At 40.9% G+C, this 17,665-nt stretch overlaps 1 protein-coding gene across 1 annotated transcript in view; it reads left to right on the top strand.

Moving 5' to 3' along the window:
• LOC133019705 (gamma-aminobutyric acid receptor subunit beta-2-like) overlaps positions 1–14,686 on the top strand; it is a 62,222-nt gene extending 47,536 nt beyond the window's left edge. The window contains exons 6-10 of the mRNA XM_061086263.1: positions 63–200; positions 2,885–3,037; positions 12,990–13,234; positions 13,935–14,075; positions 14,339–14,686. Coding sequence (XP_060942246.1) covers positions 63–200; positions 2,885–3,037; positions 12,990–13,234; positions 13,935–14,075; positions 14,339–14,686 — 1,025 coding nt within the window. The remainder of the gene's footprint in view (positions 1–62; positions 201–2,884; positions 3,038–12,989; positions 13,235–13,934; positions 14,076–14,338) is intronic.
• Positions 14,687–17,665: the final 2,979 nt, after the last annotated feature.

Raw genomic sequence — 17,665 nt, 5'->3', positions numbered from 1 at the left:
AGATGGGACGTGGTGATAAACATCTCCAGTCAGACCTTTAATGATGCCGTTCTCTGTCTCAGATGGTTACACAACAGATGACATCGAGTTCTACTGGCGAGGAGGACACAACGCCGTGACGGGGGTGGACAAGATTGAGCTTCCCCAGTTCTCCATCGTGGATCATAACCTCATCTCCAAGAACGTCGTCTTCTCCACGGGTAACGTCCTGAGCAGATTGAAACGCATGAATCAACACAATCGTAAAAGAGACAAGTGGCTTTTGTTACCAAAGGCACCAGGTTGAAAACACAACACCAGTAAAATGTATATAATGCCGCCTAACATTATCATCACTACAAATATTATCTTGACGTTTGTATATTAAATTTAAGTAGGCCCTTATATTTCTTTGACATTATAACGTATATATTGTGCTACTATTTTATTACATTCCGTCAAAGAAGAAAAGAAGTAAAGCAAAAAAATATGGGAAATTGCAATTCATATCACACTTACTGCAAAGAGAAACAGCATCTGCTAATTTTTAGGATTGCAAGATGTTATGTTAATATAAACATACATAAACAACCTTAAAATGAAACGACTTATTTACCGGCAATAAACAAAAACACTGCTGTCTGATGCAGTGACAAAATCATTTCTTTTGCATATTCCTGAATTTGTCATGCAAGTAAGCAATTGTAAGTGGGACAGCGGTTTTGCTGAATAGTTTCTGTGGAGGCGACTGTATTGAATAAAAGTGAAACATTAACACAATAGGAACAAAGTGGCTCGAGCTACGATAGTCTGTTTTCTCTTCAGGGGACACACACTCAACACAATGTTATTAAAAACATACAACATTTAATGGTACAACGTGTACCATTGCTTAGCATGCAGGTAAGTCATTTCAAAATGTGTCCCTGCAGTGTTCCCCATGTTATTACCTAATGCAGCGAATATGGTGGACGGGGGGATTCCTTTTTAACTCACTGCCTGTTGAGATATGGAGAAACCAACCTGGAGGTCACGCAGAAATGCCGACATCAGCACAAGAGCTGGAGCATTTATCCAATTTAAGTGTCATACATGTCGTGTTTCACTCCAAGGATAAGCAATGTCATTGTTGCCCTTATGAATAATAAATATTCACCAACCATTTCAGGAAGTGGTAGCCTGAAATATACTCCATTTTTATCATTCTCAATTAATCCATTCTCATTTGTTCTCCCTCTCCAACAATCTTTTAAGAATTCTATAACCCTATATTCTTCTTAAATTTATCTGTACTTTCAAGATTTCCATTTTATCAATCATGTAATTGTATGAGTTACACTTGAACGTAAAACAAGCTTGTTAACTCACAGTAAAAGGATAAAATAGATAAACTAGAGTTCTGCAGAAAGGATTAAGCTGCTTGATGGATTCGTCTCCTTGGCTGCTGCCCAGGCAAAGCATGCTTCATATATGTGATTCTACTCTTGCAGTTCCACTTGTCGATCACTCACCTCCTTTATGTCCACAACGATCTCAGATTCTCCAGCCACACTCGCTCCTCTGGCTTCCCTCGACTCACACCGGCCTTACACCGGTCCGCCCGGAGGGGAGTGGCTGATGTTGCCAGAAGATCCATGCCCCAGGGTCGAGTGTTAAGCTCCTCATAAAATCCAGACTTTAGATCTAAAATTGCCCATTTAATTTGATTCACAGACTGACCTTCAACATTTGTGCTTACCTGCTTCACCCCAGCTATAACAGTAGGTGGCAGCTAATTACCCGTGGTTCACCTGAAGATACTCAGACAGTGAACACCCTGTTCTGTCATGTTCTCTGGAGCAAAGCGTCAAAGATGTGAAACAACAGTTTTGTTACTCAAAAAAAACAACTATATCTTATTTTGTATACATCAAAACTTGATAAAAGTGTGAAGCAGAAATATGAGATCTTTAACAGACCAAGTGACTGCACACCGTATGTTGCACTGTATGTGTGTTCCAGCTCTTCTTGTGTTGCCCCCCCCCCAACATCCAGTGGTAATTTGGTTGAGCAACTAAAATAAAAACACAGCCCAATTCCCAAAGGAGAATAATGTGTGTGCTGATACAGTTTTCCCTTCACCAGAACCCTGTTGTAGGCTTATTTCAAATAGAGCAGAGATAAGCAGAAAAAAAAGAAGAACTCTCAACAGACAAACATAGAAACCTCAAATATTGAGCATAAACACAGACTGGGGAGAACAGGTAATTCTTGCGAGTGCTGATGCTTCAGTTCAGTGCAGACAACAAATATGGGTTTTTACTGAGAACTTCTGTAATAGACAACCCATGAATAAGGGATTATACTCAGAGTTTCTCTCCTATTGTACGTTATTATCATTTAAAGTATAGGAATCTACGTTTAGGACGTCATACACTTATTGCAACACTGATAAATCTGACTAAAGACAGTGTTAATAGTCAATCAACTGTTTTCTGTGTGGTCATTCACAGAGCAAAAATGTCAAATGTCTCTGAAAAGTGAGTGAGTTGACACAAGCCGTTTGAAAATATCCTCAGGCTAAGGGAAATTGCAAGAGGGATTTTTCAATATTTTCCTTTAAATCAATTCCTATCCAATCTCCTTCCAACAACACACTTTTGTTGCTGGTTATCATCAAAACAAACAGTCTGAGTTTACCACAGTGGCCAGAAGCCATCAGCAATTCTCTGACACATTTTTTTTTTGTAGTTTGCTTGGATAACTTGATTTTCCCAAAATACACACCGTCTCTCTACAATAACACAATTCAGAAAACATTCAGTCCCGGAGACGTAGCATCTGTGGCAAATACTGTGAAAATATTTCCCATAACACCGCCTCCACTTTCTCTCTCTATGTGTCCTCGCCTGTCCTCTCTCTGCAGGTGCCTACCCCCGTCTGTCCCTGAGTTTCAAGCTGAAGAGAAACATTGGCTACTTCATCCTGCAGACATACATGCCCTCTATCCTGATCACCATCCTCTCCTGGGTCTCCTTCTGGATCAACTATGATGCCTCTGCTGCCAGGGTGGCTCTAGGTGAGACCCGCTCACTGAAATGCACAGACCTTGGAAATCCATTGGATATATAGATATATTTTTTCACCAATTTCTCCTCTTAACATTTCATATGGGAGGTAAGAAATGTGTTGAAGAAACCTTGGATGAAAATTTGCAACACAAAGAAGGAAAAAGCTAAAAACTTCTTGATCCTCCTCTAAAAGAATTTCTATCAAACAGCTAAAACCTTTTGTCTCGCCACAGATTCATGTGTCAGGCCCGTGAAGGACGTGACTAAACTTTATTCAATTTTCTTTTTTCAATTTCATTAATTTGTGATTTTTCTCATTTATTAATTCACTGTTTTACTCTTATTCAGTTCCTACAAAAATAACTGCACCCATCCAGAACTACTTTACTTCCTTTACAATAACTTAGGGCGTTAACACTGTGATGGAAATCTGGAGATACAAGAGGCTAAAAACAACAAAGTTATCTACGTGTATTTAATAAGGGGCTTTCTGCAGAAAGGATCAACACAGGGAGTCCCAAAGAACTCAGAGTGAAGATGCAGAACAGTCAGATACACAGATCTTATATACCAGGGGATAGGGCTGTCTCTCTGAGCCAATCCAGACAGGTTCCCATAGGTGGGGGAAGGACAGGAAACTAAACATAACAGCTGATTCACATGTGTTCCCTGAGGTGATAAGAATAGATACACTCCTTCCTTTGATGGGTAATTAAGTCGCACAAGGTCTTACTATATTGACGTCATAAACAGTTCCGACCATAAAACAGCTCAAGTCATCAATAATCTGTTGTATGTAAATACAAGTCATAAAAGTCTTGAGAAGTCTTTAAACACTTATACAAAATACTTTTTCAACCTTGCTGAGTTAATTTTCTACTACATTTCCCTCCTTTTTGTCATTTATTGACAACATAAGAGAGTTTACAACTACAGTAAAACATCAAATACATCAATTCACCAGGATTTCAAAATGCATCATCATCATCACTGTAGTGTAAAACAAACTGCCTTTGTTGTGGACGGTATGCGTCTTTAAATGGGAGAAAGCACTGATAAAAGTAGATTAAACAGACAACACAACAATATTACATTCTTCATCGATATTAAAGGGTACTGGGGAGGAAACCAGTCAGGGAGGGGAAACACATCTTACATTATCGTCACTGTAAATCTAATTGGCGCGTCATCTGGCGGAGCAAACCATCGGGACACAGCTGGCATCCCCCATAAACCCCAACAGTAACCAAACTGGGAATATAAAGGTGCAGTGTGGGGGAGACATACGTGCGAAAACAGGATGCTTGGAACCCAACAAATCAAACTGGCATGGGAGATTGGATTGAATGTTTCAAAAACGAAATTCGTATCAAGAGTTATCAGTCAGCGGGGGATTGATGTCATCAATATTGAGAGAACAGTTCCTCTACTGCCACTCCGACCCAGCTGACTGAAGTGATGCCACGGAGGTCGGTGTTTCATCGTCGCCTTCTCTGCTGTGTGTGTATTATGTGATTCTCCGAAGCAACGATTACCAACAGCTGTGCTGGTCAGCACTGCCCTCTCTTCACCGATCCTTTGTTTTAATTATTAAGTGTGGGTGCAGCAGGTGGATGGTCTGGTTCTGGGACTCTCTTGCAGTGACTGGCATGAATCCACGTTGTCCTCTCAGCGACCTTCACAGCCGTGTAGGTCGTTAATAGGATCTGGTACGGTCCTGTCCAGCGTCTGTGTCGCCAACTTTTCCGCCTTAGGTCTTTCACTACCACCCATTCGCCGGGCTTCAGGTTATGAAGTGGTCCAGTCGCCGGGGTAGGGAGTGCGTCTTTAACCTGTTTGTGAATGGCAGATAAAGCAGAAGAGAGATTTGTACAATAAGACAACATTTCATTATCACAGAGAGTTGTTGAGGGCAATTGTCTTTTAACAGGTCCAATGCCCGTGTTTGCTGGACGTCCGAACAGAATCTCAAATGGGCTCAATCCATGTTTTGGTCTAATTCTCATTCTCATCTGCATGAGAACAAGTGGGAGAGCCTTAGTCCACGACAATCCAGTTTCCTCACAGCATTTAGCCAATTTGTTTTTCAGCGTGCCATTTTCTCTTTCCACCGCTCCCGCACTTGCTGGGTGATAGGCACAATGTTTTCTCAGATCAATGCCCAAATATTTACTCATTTGTTTTAGTGCCGCACTAACAAATGGAGTTCCGTTGTCACTGCTGATTTTGCTTGGGATTCCCCATCTGGGAATAAGTTCAGTAATCAACGCTTTAGCTACGGCACCTGTGTCTTGCTTTGATGTGGGGAAAACTTCGACCCATTTAGAAAACATATCAACTATAACCAAGCAATATTTTTTTCCCTCACTTGGTGTTAGCTCAATAAAATCCATCTGTAGATGGTCAAATGGTTTGTCAGGTGGAGGATGTGCAGCTTGTGGGGCCTGCATTCCTCTACCAATATTGTTAGTGGCACAAATTATGCATGCCTGACAAAACTTCTGAGCGTAGCTAGAAAACCCCTTTGTGAACCAATGTTGTGAAATAGCAGCCATCATCGGTCCTTTTGAAACATGATCCTTCCCATGCGTTAACTTTGCATAATGGGGAAACAGATATTTTGGCAAACAAGGTTTCTCATCAGGGCCCACCCACACCCCATGTGTGTGTGTGCAACCACTTCTCTTCCAAAGTCCACGCTCTTCCACTGTTGCTCTAAGTTGAAGTTCTTGTAGGTCAGCCGTGGGGGTGGTGGGGTCGACCTGTAACAGAATGTGTGAAGCAGATAGGGGCTGACGAGCAGCTGCTTTCGCTGCTGCATCTGCCCTGGCATTTCCTTGTGATACTGGGTCATTATTAGAAGTGTGAGCATCACATTTACATACAGCAACCTGTTTGGGGAGGAGGACAGCATCAAGCATCTGAGACACTAGAGCATGATGTGCAATTGGTTTGCCTGATGATGTAAGGAATTCTCTGTGCTTCCAAATCGTGCCAAAATCATGTACTACACCAAATGCATATCTACTGTCAGTGTAGATATTCACCCTTTTCCCCTTAGCCAATTTGCATGCTTCAATGAGAGCAGTGAGCTCTGCTGCCTGTGCTGACAGGGAAGCAGGGAGAGGTCGTGCAATCAATGTATCATGTGCTGTAACCACAGAGAAACCAACTTGATTCGCTCCTGTGTCTGAATTGCGAGACGCTGATCCATCCACAAACAGTTCATAGTCTGGATTCTGCAGTGGTGTTTCCTGTAAATCTGGTCTGGGGGAACAAACTTCAGTTATTGTTACTACACAGTTATGTTGTTCACCATCTCCTTCTGTTGGAAGAAGAGTTGCTGGGTTAAGAACATTACATCTTTTCACAGTGATGTTAGGCATTTCCAACAGAATAGCATGATAACGAAGCCAGCGTGCAGCAGACAAATGAGATGTCTTTTGTTCCAACAAAATCATAGACACAGCATGTGGAACCAACAGGGTGAGTGGGGAGTATCCTACTAAATCCCTGGATGCCAGTACAGCCTTCTCTGCAGCTGCTACAGCTCTGAGACAAGTAGGCAGGCCTGCAGCAACTGGATCAAGTTTTGCTGAGAAAAATGCAACAGGTCTCTGTTTACCCCCATGTTCTTGGAGCAGCACTGAAGTCATGTAGCCACCCTTCTCGTCAACTGCTTGTGTGAAAGGTCGGTCAGGGTTCGGTAGTCCTAAAGTCGGGGTCGTTTGTAAGGTCAGTTTCAAGTCAGTGAAAGCTTTCTCCGCGTCATCAGTCCATGTCACTTTGCTATATGCTTGCAAGCCTTGCCCGTGTGCGATTGCGCTAAGGGGCGCCTCGAGGACAGCATAGTTAGGAATAAATGATCTACAATAAGAGCACATTCCCAGGAATGACATCACTTGTTTCTTTGTGACAGGTTTTGGAATATTTTGAATTGCTAATGCTCTCTTAGGGGAGAGGGATTTGCCCTCTGCTGTGATCACATGCCCTAAAAATGAAACTCGTTCTTTTACAAACTGCAATTTTTTCAGGCTTGCTTTGTGGCCTTCTGCATCTAAATGTTTTAAGAGAGCCACAGTATCATTTTCACACTGTTCTTTAGTTGGAGCACAAATCATTAAATCGTCAACGTATTGTAACAGTGCACTTCCTGGTGTGATCTCTAATGAGCTCAAGCTGTCTTTTAATGCCTGGTTGTAAATGGTAGGTGATTCACAGTAGCCCTGACATAGGCGTGTGAAGGTGTAACTTTCTCTGTTGAACTCAAATGCAAACCAGTATTGGCTGTCTTTATCGATTTGAACGCTGAAAAATGCATTTGCCAGATCAACAACAGAGAACCATTTACTATCCGGCGGAACTTGGGAAAGGATTGTATAAGGATTTGGAACCAACGGAGCGCGCTGCTGTACTGCAGCATTGACAGCTTTCAAATCTTGAACAAATCGCCAATCGTCAGGTTGTAATTCATCGCGAACTTTCTTGACCGGAAAAATCGGAGTGCGCACCGGTGAATCCTTGCAAGGAACAATTACACCCGCCTTCAATAGAGAGTTGAAAACTGGCGTAATACCATCGATGGCTTCCTGTCTTAGTGGATATTGAGATTGATGTGGTCTATAGTCAGATTTTGGTTTGATGACTACAGGTTTCATGTTTCGAATTAAACCCACATCATGATTGCCTTGAGCCCAAAGTGTCTTAGGGACATCTTTTAGAGCTGGGTGTGTTTCTGAAATGATGTTTGTGTTATTTAAATATGCATGTGCATATTGGGTGTCTGTGTGTGTGTCTGGTACCAGTTGAACAGTTCTGAATGTGTGAACAACAGACGTAAATCGTTTTCTATACACTTTCAAAAATGGATTATACTGAACCACAGGATCTGATGTTTTTTCCCAAACGTCAGCATTGATACATGTTTTTATCCACGGTCCCAAGTCTTGCCATTCATCATTTTTGTGCTTCGACAGTGAGACATGTGGATAGGAATCAGGAACGTCAAAAAGGGAAGCAACCTCTGAATATCTGTGAAGGAACTTAGAGGGTGACTTATATTCTGCGTTAGGCAAAATTACAGAAACAGCACATCTATGTTCATTCCAGAACATGCAACTTAGCGTTAACTTCTCTCTCCAACAACTTTCTCGAAACCATCTTTTCTCAAATCCTGGATCTTTCCCTTCGTGTATGTGTGCCATGCAGTGTAAATCTTCTGGAAACATATATGTGGTGTCTGTTCCTAGTGTGACTGAATGTGCCTTATCCACTAGATCAGTGTTGATTGAGGTGACAACAGATGAGCAGAGCTTCCATTCATACGCATATAGCAGTGAATCAGCATTATACTTAATGCATGTGTAAATCTGTGGGGGATCCAGATCAGTCGTTCGGATCACTACTACTCCTGATGGGGTGGAAATTAGAGAAATGCCCATAAGACACATTACGTCTCTTCCCATCAAATTAATTGGACAACATGAGGATAGCAAAAATGAACACTTAAATTTTCCTGTGCTGCTATCACTACATATTAAGGGAGTAGTGAATTTTTCAACCACGGTGCTTCCTGAAGCGCCCACAGATCTAACAAATCGTCCACTCATTTTAGGAGGTGTTTCAAACATATTGCTCTTGATGACGGAATGTGTTGCTCCTGAATCTACAAGGAATGTAATGTCTTTCCCTAGCACTGTGAGTGTGTGCATTGGCATATGAGCATAAGCATCTGATTGATACTTAACATATGTTTCTATAAGTAATTTGTCTTTCTTTTCTAAAAAATCTTTTACTTCTGTGTTTAGTGTTTGTGTTGGTGTGGTGCATTCACCCTCTTGATGTGTGATGTGTTCCTCACGGCCTCGTTCTGTGTCCAAAGATGCTGGTTCCTCCCTCTCCTCCGTCCCCGCCTCGGTTCAATCAGCCTTGTAAGGTTGCTGTCTGTCTGGACAATCTTTTGCCCAATGTCCCTTCTCTCCACAGTAAAAACAAATGTCCGGATCATAATTCCACATTTGGTCTCCCCTCCTTCCTTGAAATCCTCCTCTTTTCCGTCCGCGCCCTCGGCCTCTGGAGTACCCGCGAGGTGTACCTGCGAACATGGTCAATGTGGCGTGATGCAGATCAGTCTCTCTTTTGTCCTTCTTCCTCTTGTCTCCATCTCTGATTAGCTTCTCAGCATGCACTGCATGTGATTCAATCAAGCTGAGTTTTCCAGAGTCCCACTGGATGCATGTGCGTTTTAACAGGCTGGCAACATCAAGTCTTAGGCCGTTGATGAAACTATTTCTCAGGTGGGCTTCCCATGGTGTTATTTCTGCTGCGTTTACATCAGGAGGTGGAGTCAACCCACTGTGAGTGTTGTGAGCTTCGGTTAAGCGAGTCAAGTAGTTGTGAACTGTCTCATCTTCTTCTTGCTTACACGCTGAAATCTTTGTCATGTCCATTCGCACTGGGAATGCGGCTTCAATTCGCCCATTCAGATTATTAATGGCATTCATATACACAGCATTTGCGGCATTATTCCAGTCTGGATGTGTCATCCTAAGGTCTTGTTGTGGGTACCCTGCTGCTATTTTTGCCCATCCATTACCCATTTTAGCCATGAGCAATCGTCTCAGTTCAAAGCTTGTGGGGCGGAATTCTCTGCAGAAGACAAGCAGCTCCTGTGCAAACTTCACTCCCCCTGCATTTGATGGGGAAGGGAGGTGACTCATTGCTGCTTGGATATCGCTGGTTGTCCATGGCCTGTGCACAAGTATGGCATTCCCATTTGCTCCTGCCACTTCAACCATCGGGAGGCACAAAACATTGTGGGCCGGATCCTGTTCCGGTCCGTATCGTCCGCCTCGTCGGGTGTGAGGTGGAGAAGGGGGTTGAGGGTCTGGAATGTTGTATGGTGGAGGAGATGGTGGAAGAGGTGGTAGAGGAGGTGGTGGAAGAGGTGGAAGAGGTGGAAGAGGTGGTGGAGCTTGGGCTCCTGCTTGTGGAGCACCCGCTTGCGGTGCAGCTTGGAGCTGTGCAGGTTGTTGTCTTCTTGGCGGGGCAGAGTCGAGGTCGGAATCCTGCATTTTGAAACACTGAGACACTTGTGAGGGTTTATCTGTCTTTACAAATGTTTGTTTTTTGTCCCTACGTTGTGCTTCTTCTAACCACATTCCATATCCCTTCCATTCTGCCTGAAATGTACGTTTTACTCTTTCTTTCTCCTCTAGCTTTAGTTTCAGCTGTTTCAGCTGTCTCATGCTAAAACTCCCCCCCTCTGGAAACCCACATTCATTCATCCAAACTTTCACCTGGCTAAGTGCTGTGTCACCATAGTTCCTTCGCATGAAATTCATATTAGGACTACTCAGATCAGTTCCATCAAATTTTTCTTTACTGTTACTTTTACCCATATTTAAAAAAAAAATTATTTTAAGTTTTAGTTATCTTCAATCAATCTCCAAAACACTTTCGTAAGGAGCAAAATAGGAAACGTAGTAATATTAATATCCTCAAAATACTGTCGTATCCCCTATATAATAATCAATAGTAATTTCCTTATAATTACTTGGTCAATGGTAATTTCTCAATTCGTCTCTTTTTTTTTTTTTTTTTTTTTTGCGGTTTAATACACTTTTAAAAATCCTGCCTAACCAACATAAAGCATAGTGCCCTAAAGAAGTTCTCTACATAGCGCGCTTTTTTTTTTTGAGTTGCCTGACACAATGCAAATACACTCAGTATTATGTCCTCTCTGTGGTTGCAGTCGAAACAACTCCTTAAGGTACCTCGTCAGTCTACCTTCCAGGTTTCTTCTAAACCTTGGTTAAAAATTTACGGGGCTTTCACCCGTCTTGAGGATCCCGTTCCTCTTAGACCAACTTCTCTATAACACTATGTTCTGCTGGGATAAATTACACTTGAAATCTCAGATTCTCACCGGATAGATCGCAGCGCTGAGACGATCCGGCTCGGGTCTAGGTCCCTGCGTCTCACCCGTGGGGAGGTTAAGGTTGGAAACTTTTTTCCAAGATGATCAGTCAACCGTAGACACCGAGTCCAGATGCGTCCAGACGTGCGATCCCACTTCTGACACCAAATTTGTGATGGAAATCTGGAGATACAAGAGGCTAAAAACAACAAAGTTATCTACGTGTATTTAATAAGGGGCTTTCTGCAGAAAGGATCAACACAGGGAGTCCCAAAGAACTCAGAGTGAAGATGCAGAACAGTCAGATACACAGATCTTATATACCAGGGGATAGGGCTGTCTCTCTGAGCCAATCCAGACAGGTTCCCATAGGTGGGGGAAGGACAGGAAACTAAACATAACAGCTGATTCACATGTGTTCCCTGAGGTGATAAGAATAGATACACTCCTTCCTTTGATGGGTAATTAAGTCGCACAAGGTCTTACTATATTGACGTCATAAACAGTTCCGACCATAAAACAGCTCAAGTCATCAATAATCTGTTGTATGTAAATACAAGTCATAAAAGTCTTGAGAAGTCTTTAAACACTTATACAAAATACTTTTTCAACCTTGCTGAGTTAATTTTCTACTACAACACGTTCAAATATCCGTCCCAAGACAAGAGCTGGACTAACACATTACCCGCTGACATATTATGATGGATGACAAACTTCATTTGTTTCCACTCTGAGTTGATAGCCTCTGTGCTTTTCTGAAAGTCACAGTTCTCCCCCCCGTCGTCCTCAATTATGTAAACCCTCTCTGTGCTTTGAGGTTTTTCACGAGCTCCTGACTTACCCCACGTTTATCTGAAGGTCCCTGTCTTCTCCTCACCAAATTCCATCCAACCAGCTCCGCCCATGCTTCTACCCGCCCCTTGCTTTTGTCGACAAGGCAATTTCACTGATTGACGACTGAGCTGCATTTAGTGATCCAGGGGGAAGGCGTGCATGGGATTTAATGAAAAAAAAAGAAAAGAAGGTAATGCTCCATAATGGAGCCGTGTTGGCAAACACGCGGTCACCCCCCAATCTTCGCCAGATTCAGGAACCACTTTCCTCTGACCTGGTTTCGGGCATTAAAGTGGACCTGTAATAGCTGCAGCACATGGCCACGGCGCTGCAGAAATCCTTTGTTGTTATTGCTAAGCTCTTGCAGCAACAGCTTGGAAGAATTGCCTGAATCCTATTTTGAGCGGTGGTCACCTGACAGCTGGGAGACAGCTGTATAATAATTTAGTAATTGTTTACTTAGACTCTCGGTGGAAATGTTCTTAAATAATTGCGCTGTGTGTGTGTGCGTGTGCTTTCAAAGGAGAAACAAACAAGTGCGTGTGGGAGGATTCATGAGCTGAAAAAAATAAACCCCATTATTTAATCATGTACGGAAAATCATATTTATTTAAGCATTAAAATCTCCCTCCTAATGCCAATTATAATTCAGACGTATAGATTATACAATAGACACACACACTGTTGTAAACACAGTTCATCCACGAGCCAGGGCTTTACTAAATACAGCAGAAATATGAAAATTAAATCAATATTAGTAGGAGTTAGGGTTTCACTCATTAAAAGCACAAATTTCAAACACATTGATGTGCCAAGTCAGTCTGACAGTAACTAACCCCACAGCTTGCCTGGTGAGGCTTTTGAAAAATTCTCGACAACTTTTCTCAGTCGGAGTTCTCCACTAATGAACAAGACCAAGGTTGACATTTGAATTTCAAATTGCTTTCACGGTTTTAGGTGCCCCTCTTTTTTAGCTTTTCTACCAGTGCCTGGTCTGAAGCCATGGGGATGAAACCCTCTGTTTGATTGGTCCTGACGGGTTTAATCAAGCACAGAGTCAAGCTGATATGTTGAAGATATATTGCAGGATCAAAACTGTCATAAAATCAGTCAGAAGAGTCCAGCCCGGGTTTGATATGATTAATGCTATGGATTTAATTTGATACCCATGTATGAGTAAAGTAATGACTGCGGTCTTTCACTCTCAGGTATTACCACTGTGCTCACCATGACTACCATTAACACCCATCTGAGAGAGACCCTGCCCAAAATCCCCTACGTCAAGGCCATAGACATGTACCTCATGGGCTGCTTCGTCTTCGTCTTCATGGCCCTGCTGGAGTACGCGCTGGTGAACTACATCTTCTTTGGACGGGGGCCTCAGCGACAGAAAAGGGCGGCGGAGAAGTTGACCTTAGCCAACAATGAAAAGATGAGAATGGATCCAAACAGGGTAACAGTATTTTTCTCTGTGTCTGTAGTATGTAGACCTGCATTTTGTTTTTCTTTTGAAAGAAAAGGTCTGATGAAGAGGCAAAGACTTGCGCTGGATGAGCTCCAGTATTCTCAAACTTTCCGTTCATTTTTTAGATTCACAGTGTCACATGTTTTTAATAGTTAGCGGGACAATTTAATTTAATTATTCATGAAGCCAAGCAGGGAGCTCGGAATAGTTATTAGCAAAGAAAAAGAAATGTCACCAAATCCAAACGGAGGGTTGACCTAATGTTTCCTGCCCTCTGTGCCAAGCAAAGCCAGGCTAATAAGCTTTCCCGTTTTCTACTCCCAGCTGAAATGAACTGATTGCTTCTTAGAAGAGATGCAAAATGCCCCATCATAACACAAGTGCATATGGACGTGCTGATATCACTTGAATACAAAACACTGAGTAAACTGGGGGGGGGGGGGGACTGTGGATGCATTAATAGGCTGTGTCATCAAGTGAAACACAGACATTTCAATGCACTGAAAGAGGATGCATTATTCAAGAGCAGCTGTAAAAAAAAATGGCAAAGTTTGTGTGCACAAGTTTTTTGCTGTTACAACAAGGCTTCAATAGATTTACATTATTTCCAACTAACACAAACGTGCCTCTTGCCATGATGCTCGATTTGCTCAAGTAACCGTGGAAAATTCTGCTCGCTCGCCTGCAGTGGCTGGTGGGGAATGTGGTCGGCCGAGACGATACCCTCTACGCAAGAATGAAGCAAAGGGAACTTGATGGTCACGACTCAATGTGGGAGCCCATCTTTGTGGATGACGGAGCAATGGGACTGGGGGATCCGAGGAATAAGGTATGGTAGAAACCTAATTATTAAATAATCAATCTAATGCAGTATACTTGAACTTCACACACTTCCCTTTGAATTCTAACAGACACAACAGCAACAGCATTTCTTAGCGATGGAGTTGTGTTTTTTCTATATTATAACTCCCAAGGACAGTTTTCCACTTGTGCTCGGGAGGTAAAACCAAGACAATAAACCGAAAGACACAAAGGCACTAGATTCTACAACTAATAAAATGATTCTGTACTGTTTTTTGTTTCCTTAAACAGATGGACTCACATGAAAACATCCTTCTGGGAACCTTGGACATCAAGAACGACATGGGCGTTTCAGAGCTGGCTCTCGGCCTCAATGATCCACGGAATACCATGCTGACGTACGACAGCTCAACTTTACAGTACCGCAAAGCAGGGCTGGCCAGGCACAACTTTGGCCGCAATACACTGGAGCGCCACATGACTCAGAAGAAGAGCCGACTACGGAGGCGCGCCTCACAGCTCAAGATCAACATTCCAGACTTGACTGACGTAAACTCTATCGACAAATGGTCGAGGATCATCTTTCCAACCGTCTTTTCCTTCTTCAACATTGTCTATTGGCTCTACTATGTCAATTAAGAAAGAGGAGAGATCATCAGCAAAGGCAAGAACACACAGCAAAATATGTTGCTCATTTCTTGTTTGTGTCTGGTTTGTGTGATTTTTATGTGTAACACTGAACTGAATTACTTCTGTACATTCAGGACTGGGTCCATCGTAACTCGGAGTTCGGCATTTGCTGACTTACACGTGAAAACCTTATAGAAGAGAGATTACAAACTTATAAGGTGCCTGTTCCTGACTAATTATTTTAAAATTTTACATATTTTGTGTATAGTGTATCCTGGCATTTTTTTTAAACGTTTGTTTGCTAATTTTTTTATGTTTTTTATTACTTAGGATTTTCAATCTACCCAATTATTTGCCAAAATACTGTAGTTAGATGAAAAAAATATACAAGTTGACGTTTTACTTTTAAATGACAGTTTCATTAGGAACTAATTAAAAGTGCTAATGATCATTTTCTAAGATTAATTATGTCAAGAAAACAAAATGTATTGTTGCTAGAATTCAAACCTGATATCCTCAAGGTCCTCAAGTTCACAATTTACTAAATCAACCTTTTTTGTTCTTTAACATTTCAGAAGTACAATTTAAAAAACCATTTCTAAGCATTTTTAAGTTCATAAACTATCAAAACTAAAATTAACTAAACTGATTCAAACGGGATTAAGTTCTATCGACAAACATCATTCCAAAAAGTCCAGGTCTTAATTCAGATTGCACTCAACGAGCCTGCTGAAGGTCCAAAAAGACGCATGAAACTCAAACAGCCAAATCCAGATCTGTTATTCCTGTGTTCTGGGTTCAAGATGTTGAAAGAAAAGCTGTTACAAATATTTATGATATTCTTTTCTTTAAGAAATTTGGATTTTCTTAAATATTATTATAATTATCAACAGTGGAATTTATCCCAGAGTGCATTTCCATGGAATGTCTTTGGGAGCGACTGTGTCTGAAGAAAGTGGTTTAGCATTTATTTTAGGGAAAAAAACGTAGATAGTTGACAACTGCTGGAAAGACACTTTATTAGTTGATATAATTCTTCCATGGTTCCAGAAGAACACAGACGGTGACGCTCAAATGACTCGACAGGTCCATAGAAAGGAGACATCGCACAAAAAGCACAAAAAACATCAAATATCAGGTGATGACAATGTCATGTTGTTGGATTTTTTATTTATGCAGATTTTTTTTTTTTATATTTGTTTCTTAAGTTGATACTCTGTCTGAATCTCTTGTAATTACACGAGTAAAAACCTTTAGTCATGTATTGTTTATAGATTTACAAAACTGGTTTGATGATCATAAAGGATATAGCCGTGAATCCCAATATGAATTTACAGATTATAATTACAGATGATTTACTGATGACGCTGTGCTTCTGACTGTCTTTACAAAGGATTTTGCACACAAGGCGTAGGAAGCCATAGCGACTGTACCGTAGTTCTACTGATACCTGATGCGGGTCGCGGCTGTCTTAAGAGGAACTTCATTGATACAACTATTATCAGTTAAGACTCCGCGGTTAAGTTACAAGGTTAAAATGTAAACATACAACTAGGGCTGAAACACACAAGTGTGTCACATCCTTCCCCCAAAAATACTGTCTTTTTGAATGAAACCTCTTCTCTGTATACGCACTCAATCATTAATCAAAGGGGTAAATGTAAAGAGGTTGTGCCAACATGGGCTTCGTTAAAGATGTGGAAAGGAAGAGAGGGCAACTACAAATAGTTAATGACGTACATTCCATTTCTTGTCTCATATGTAAACAACAAAAATGTAACGCAAAGGGATCATTCGTCCTGATGTACCAATTGTTGGATTGTGGAGGTGTGAGGGACCATTTAAGCATTAATATCCAAATTATTAACTTAAGATGTAGCCACCATCATTTATGTGTCACTGCATGCTCTGTACAGTAATAGATTATCTATTTTAGATCACCTTTTTCACAGAATTGTTTCCTTTCATTTGTGCTTTTATGTTCAATTCACCTTAACTAAGTATACGTACATATGTAATTACAGTAGTATAAAAAGTATGTTTGATTGGAACTGCAAATATTGATAATATATATATATATAAATATATATATAATTTTTTTAAGTATTTATGCAATAGTTACAACTATTTCCAAAATAACACATTGATTAATGTTCCCTGCCCAAAAACTGATCAATGTGCAAAACATACAAAACATTCAAGCCCAGTTTGAAATGTCGCCTTTCACCCGTGTTTACGTGTTGATCAGCAGAATTAACCATCTTCACACTTTAAGCTAGGTATTGAAAATTGCACATAAAAAAATGTTTTTTTTCCTGCTGTTTGTTTGATATTTCTGGTGATTAAGTTAAGAAAATTATTCTACTTTTTAATTTACTTTCTTCTCAAATGTTGATTTTGTAAGTAAATTAATAAATACACGTGTGTGTGTGGAGATATCGGAGATCTGAATTCTAATATGAATTTGATGATTGCCATTGTAAATTTTTCTATAGATGAGCTGATGAACTTAAATTATGATTCTTATCCCAAAATAAGTGTGTATATACCAGATATAATATTTATTAATCATCAATTAGAGCTTATTATTCTTGTACATACCTTGTAAACTTTCTATGGAAAAGACAAAAGGACATTTTCAATATCATTTATACTGTAATGTAAAGAGAATGCAAAGGGTGATGTGAAACAATGTAAATGGTTTATTTTAGTGTCACTCGATCACGTTTCTTTTTTGGGGTTTTCTTTGGTTTTGTTTGTCAAAGCAAATTTCCTTGGTTTCGCCAAAATGTAAACATGTATTCATGAATGTAGTTGATATTCTTTTGCAGCTTCTACTTGCTGTAATGTGTCAGCAGAACTATAACAATTTCTTGTACCAATGATCTTCTAAATACAGCTCAATGTATACCACCTTTTCACACACACACACGCACACAGACACACACACACACACACACAAAGGGTCCAGTGATAAAGAGGCGAGTG

The sequence above is a fragment of the Limanda limanda genome, chromosome 14 (genome assembly GCF_963576545.1).
Source record: "Limanda limanda chromosome 14, fLimLim1.1, whole genome shotgun sequence".
NCBI lineage: Eukaryota > Metazoa > Chordata > Actinopteri > Pleuronectiformes > Pleuronectidae > Limanda > Limanda limanda.
The sequence above is the reverse complement of the archived record's forward strand: the minus strand, read 5'-3'. Positions and strand labels throughout refer to the sequence as shown.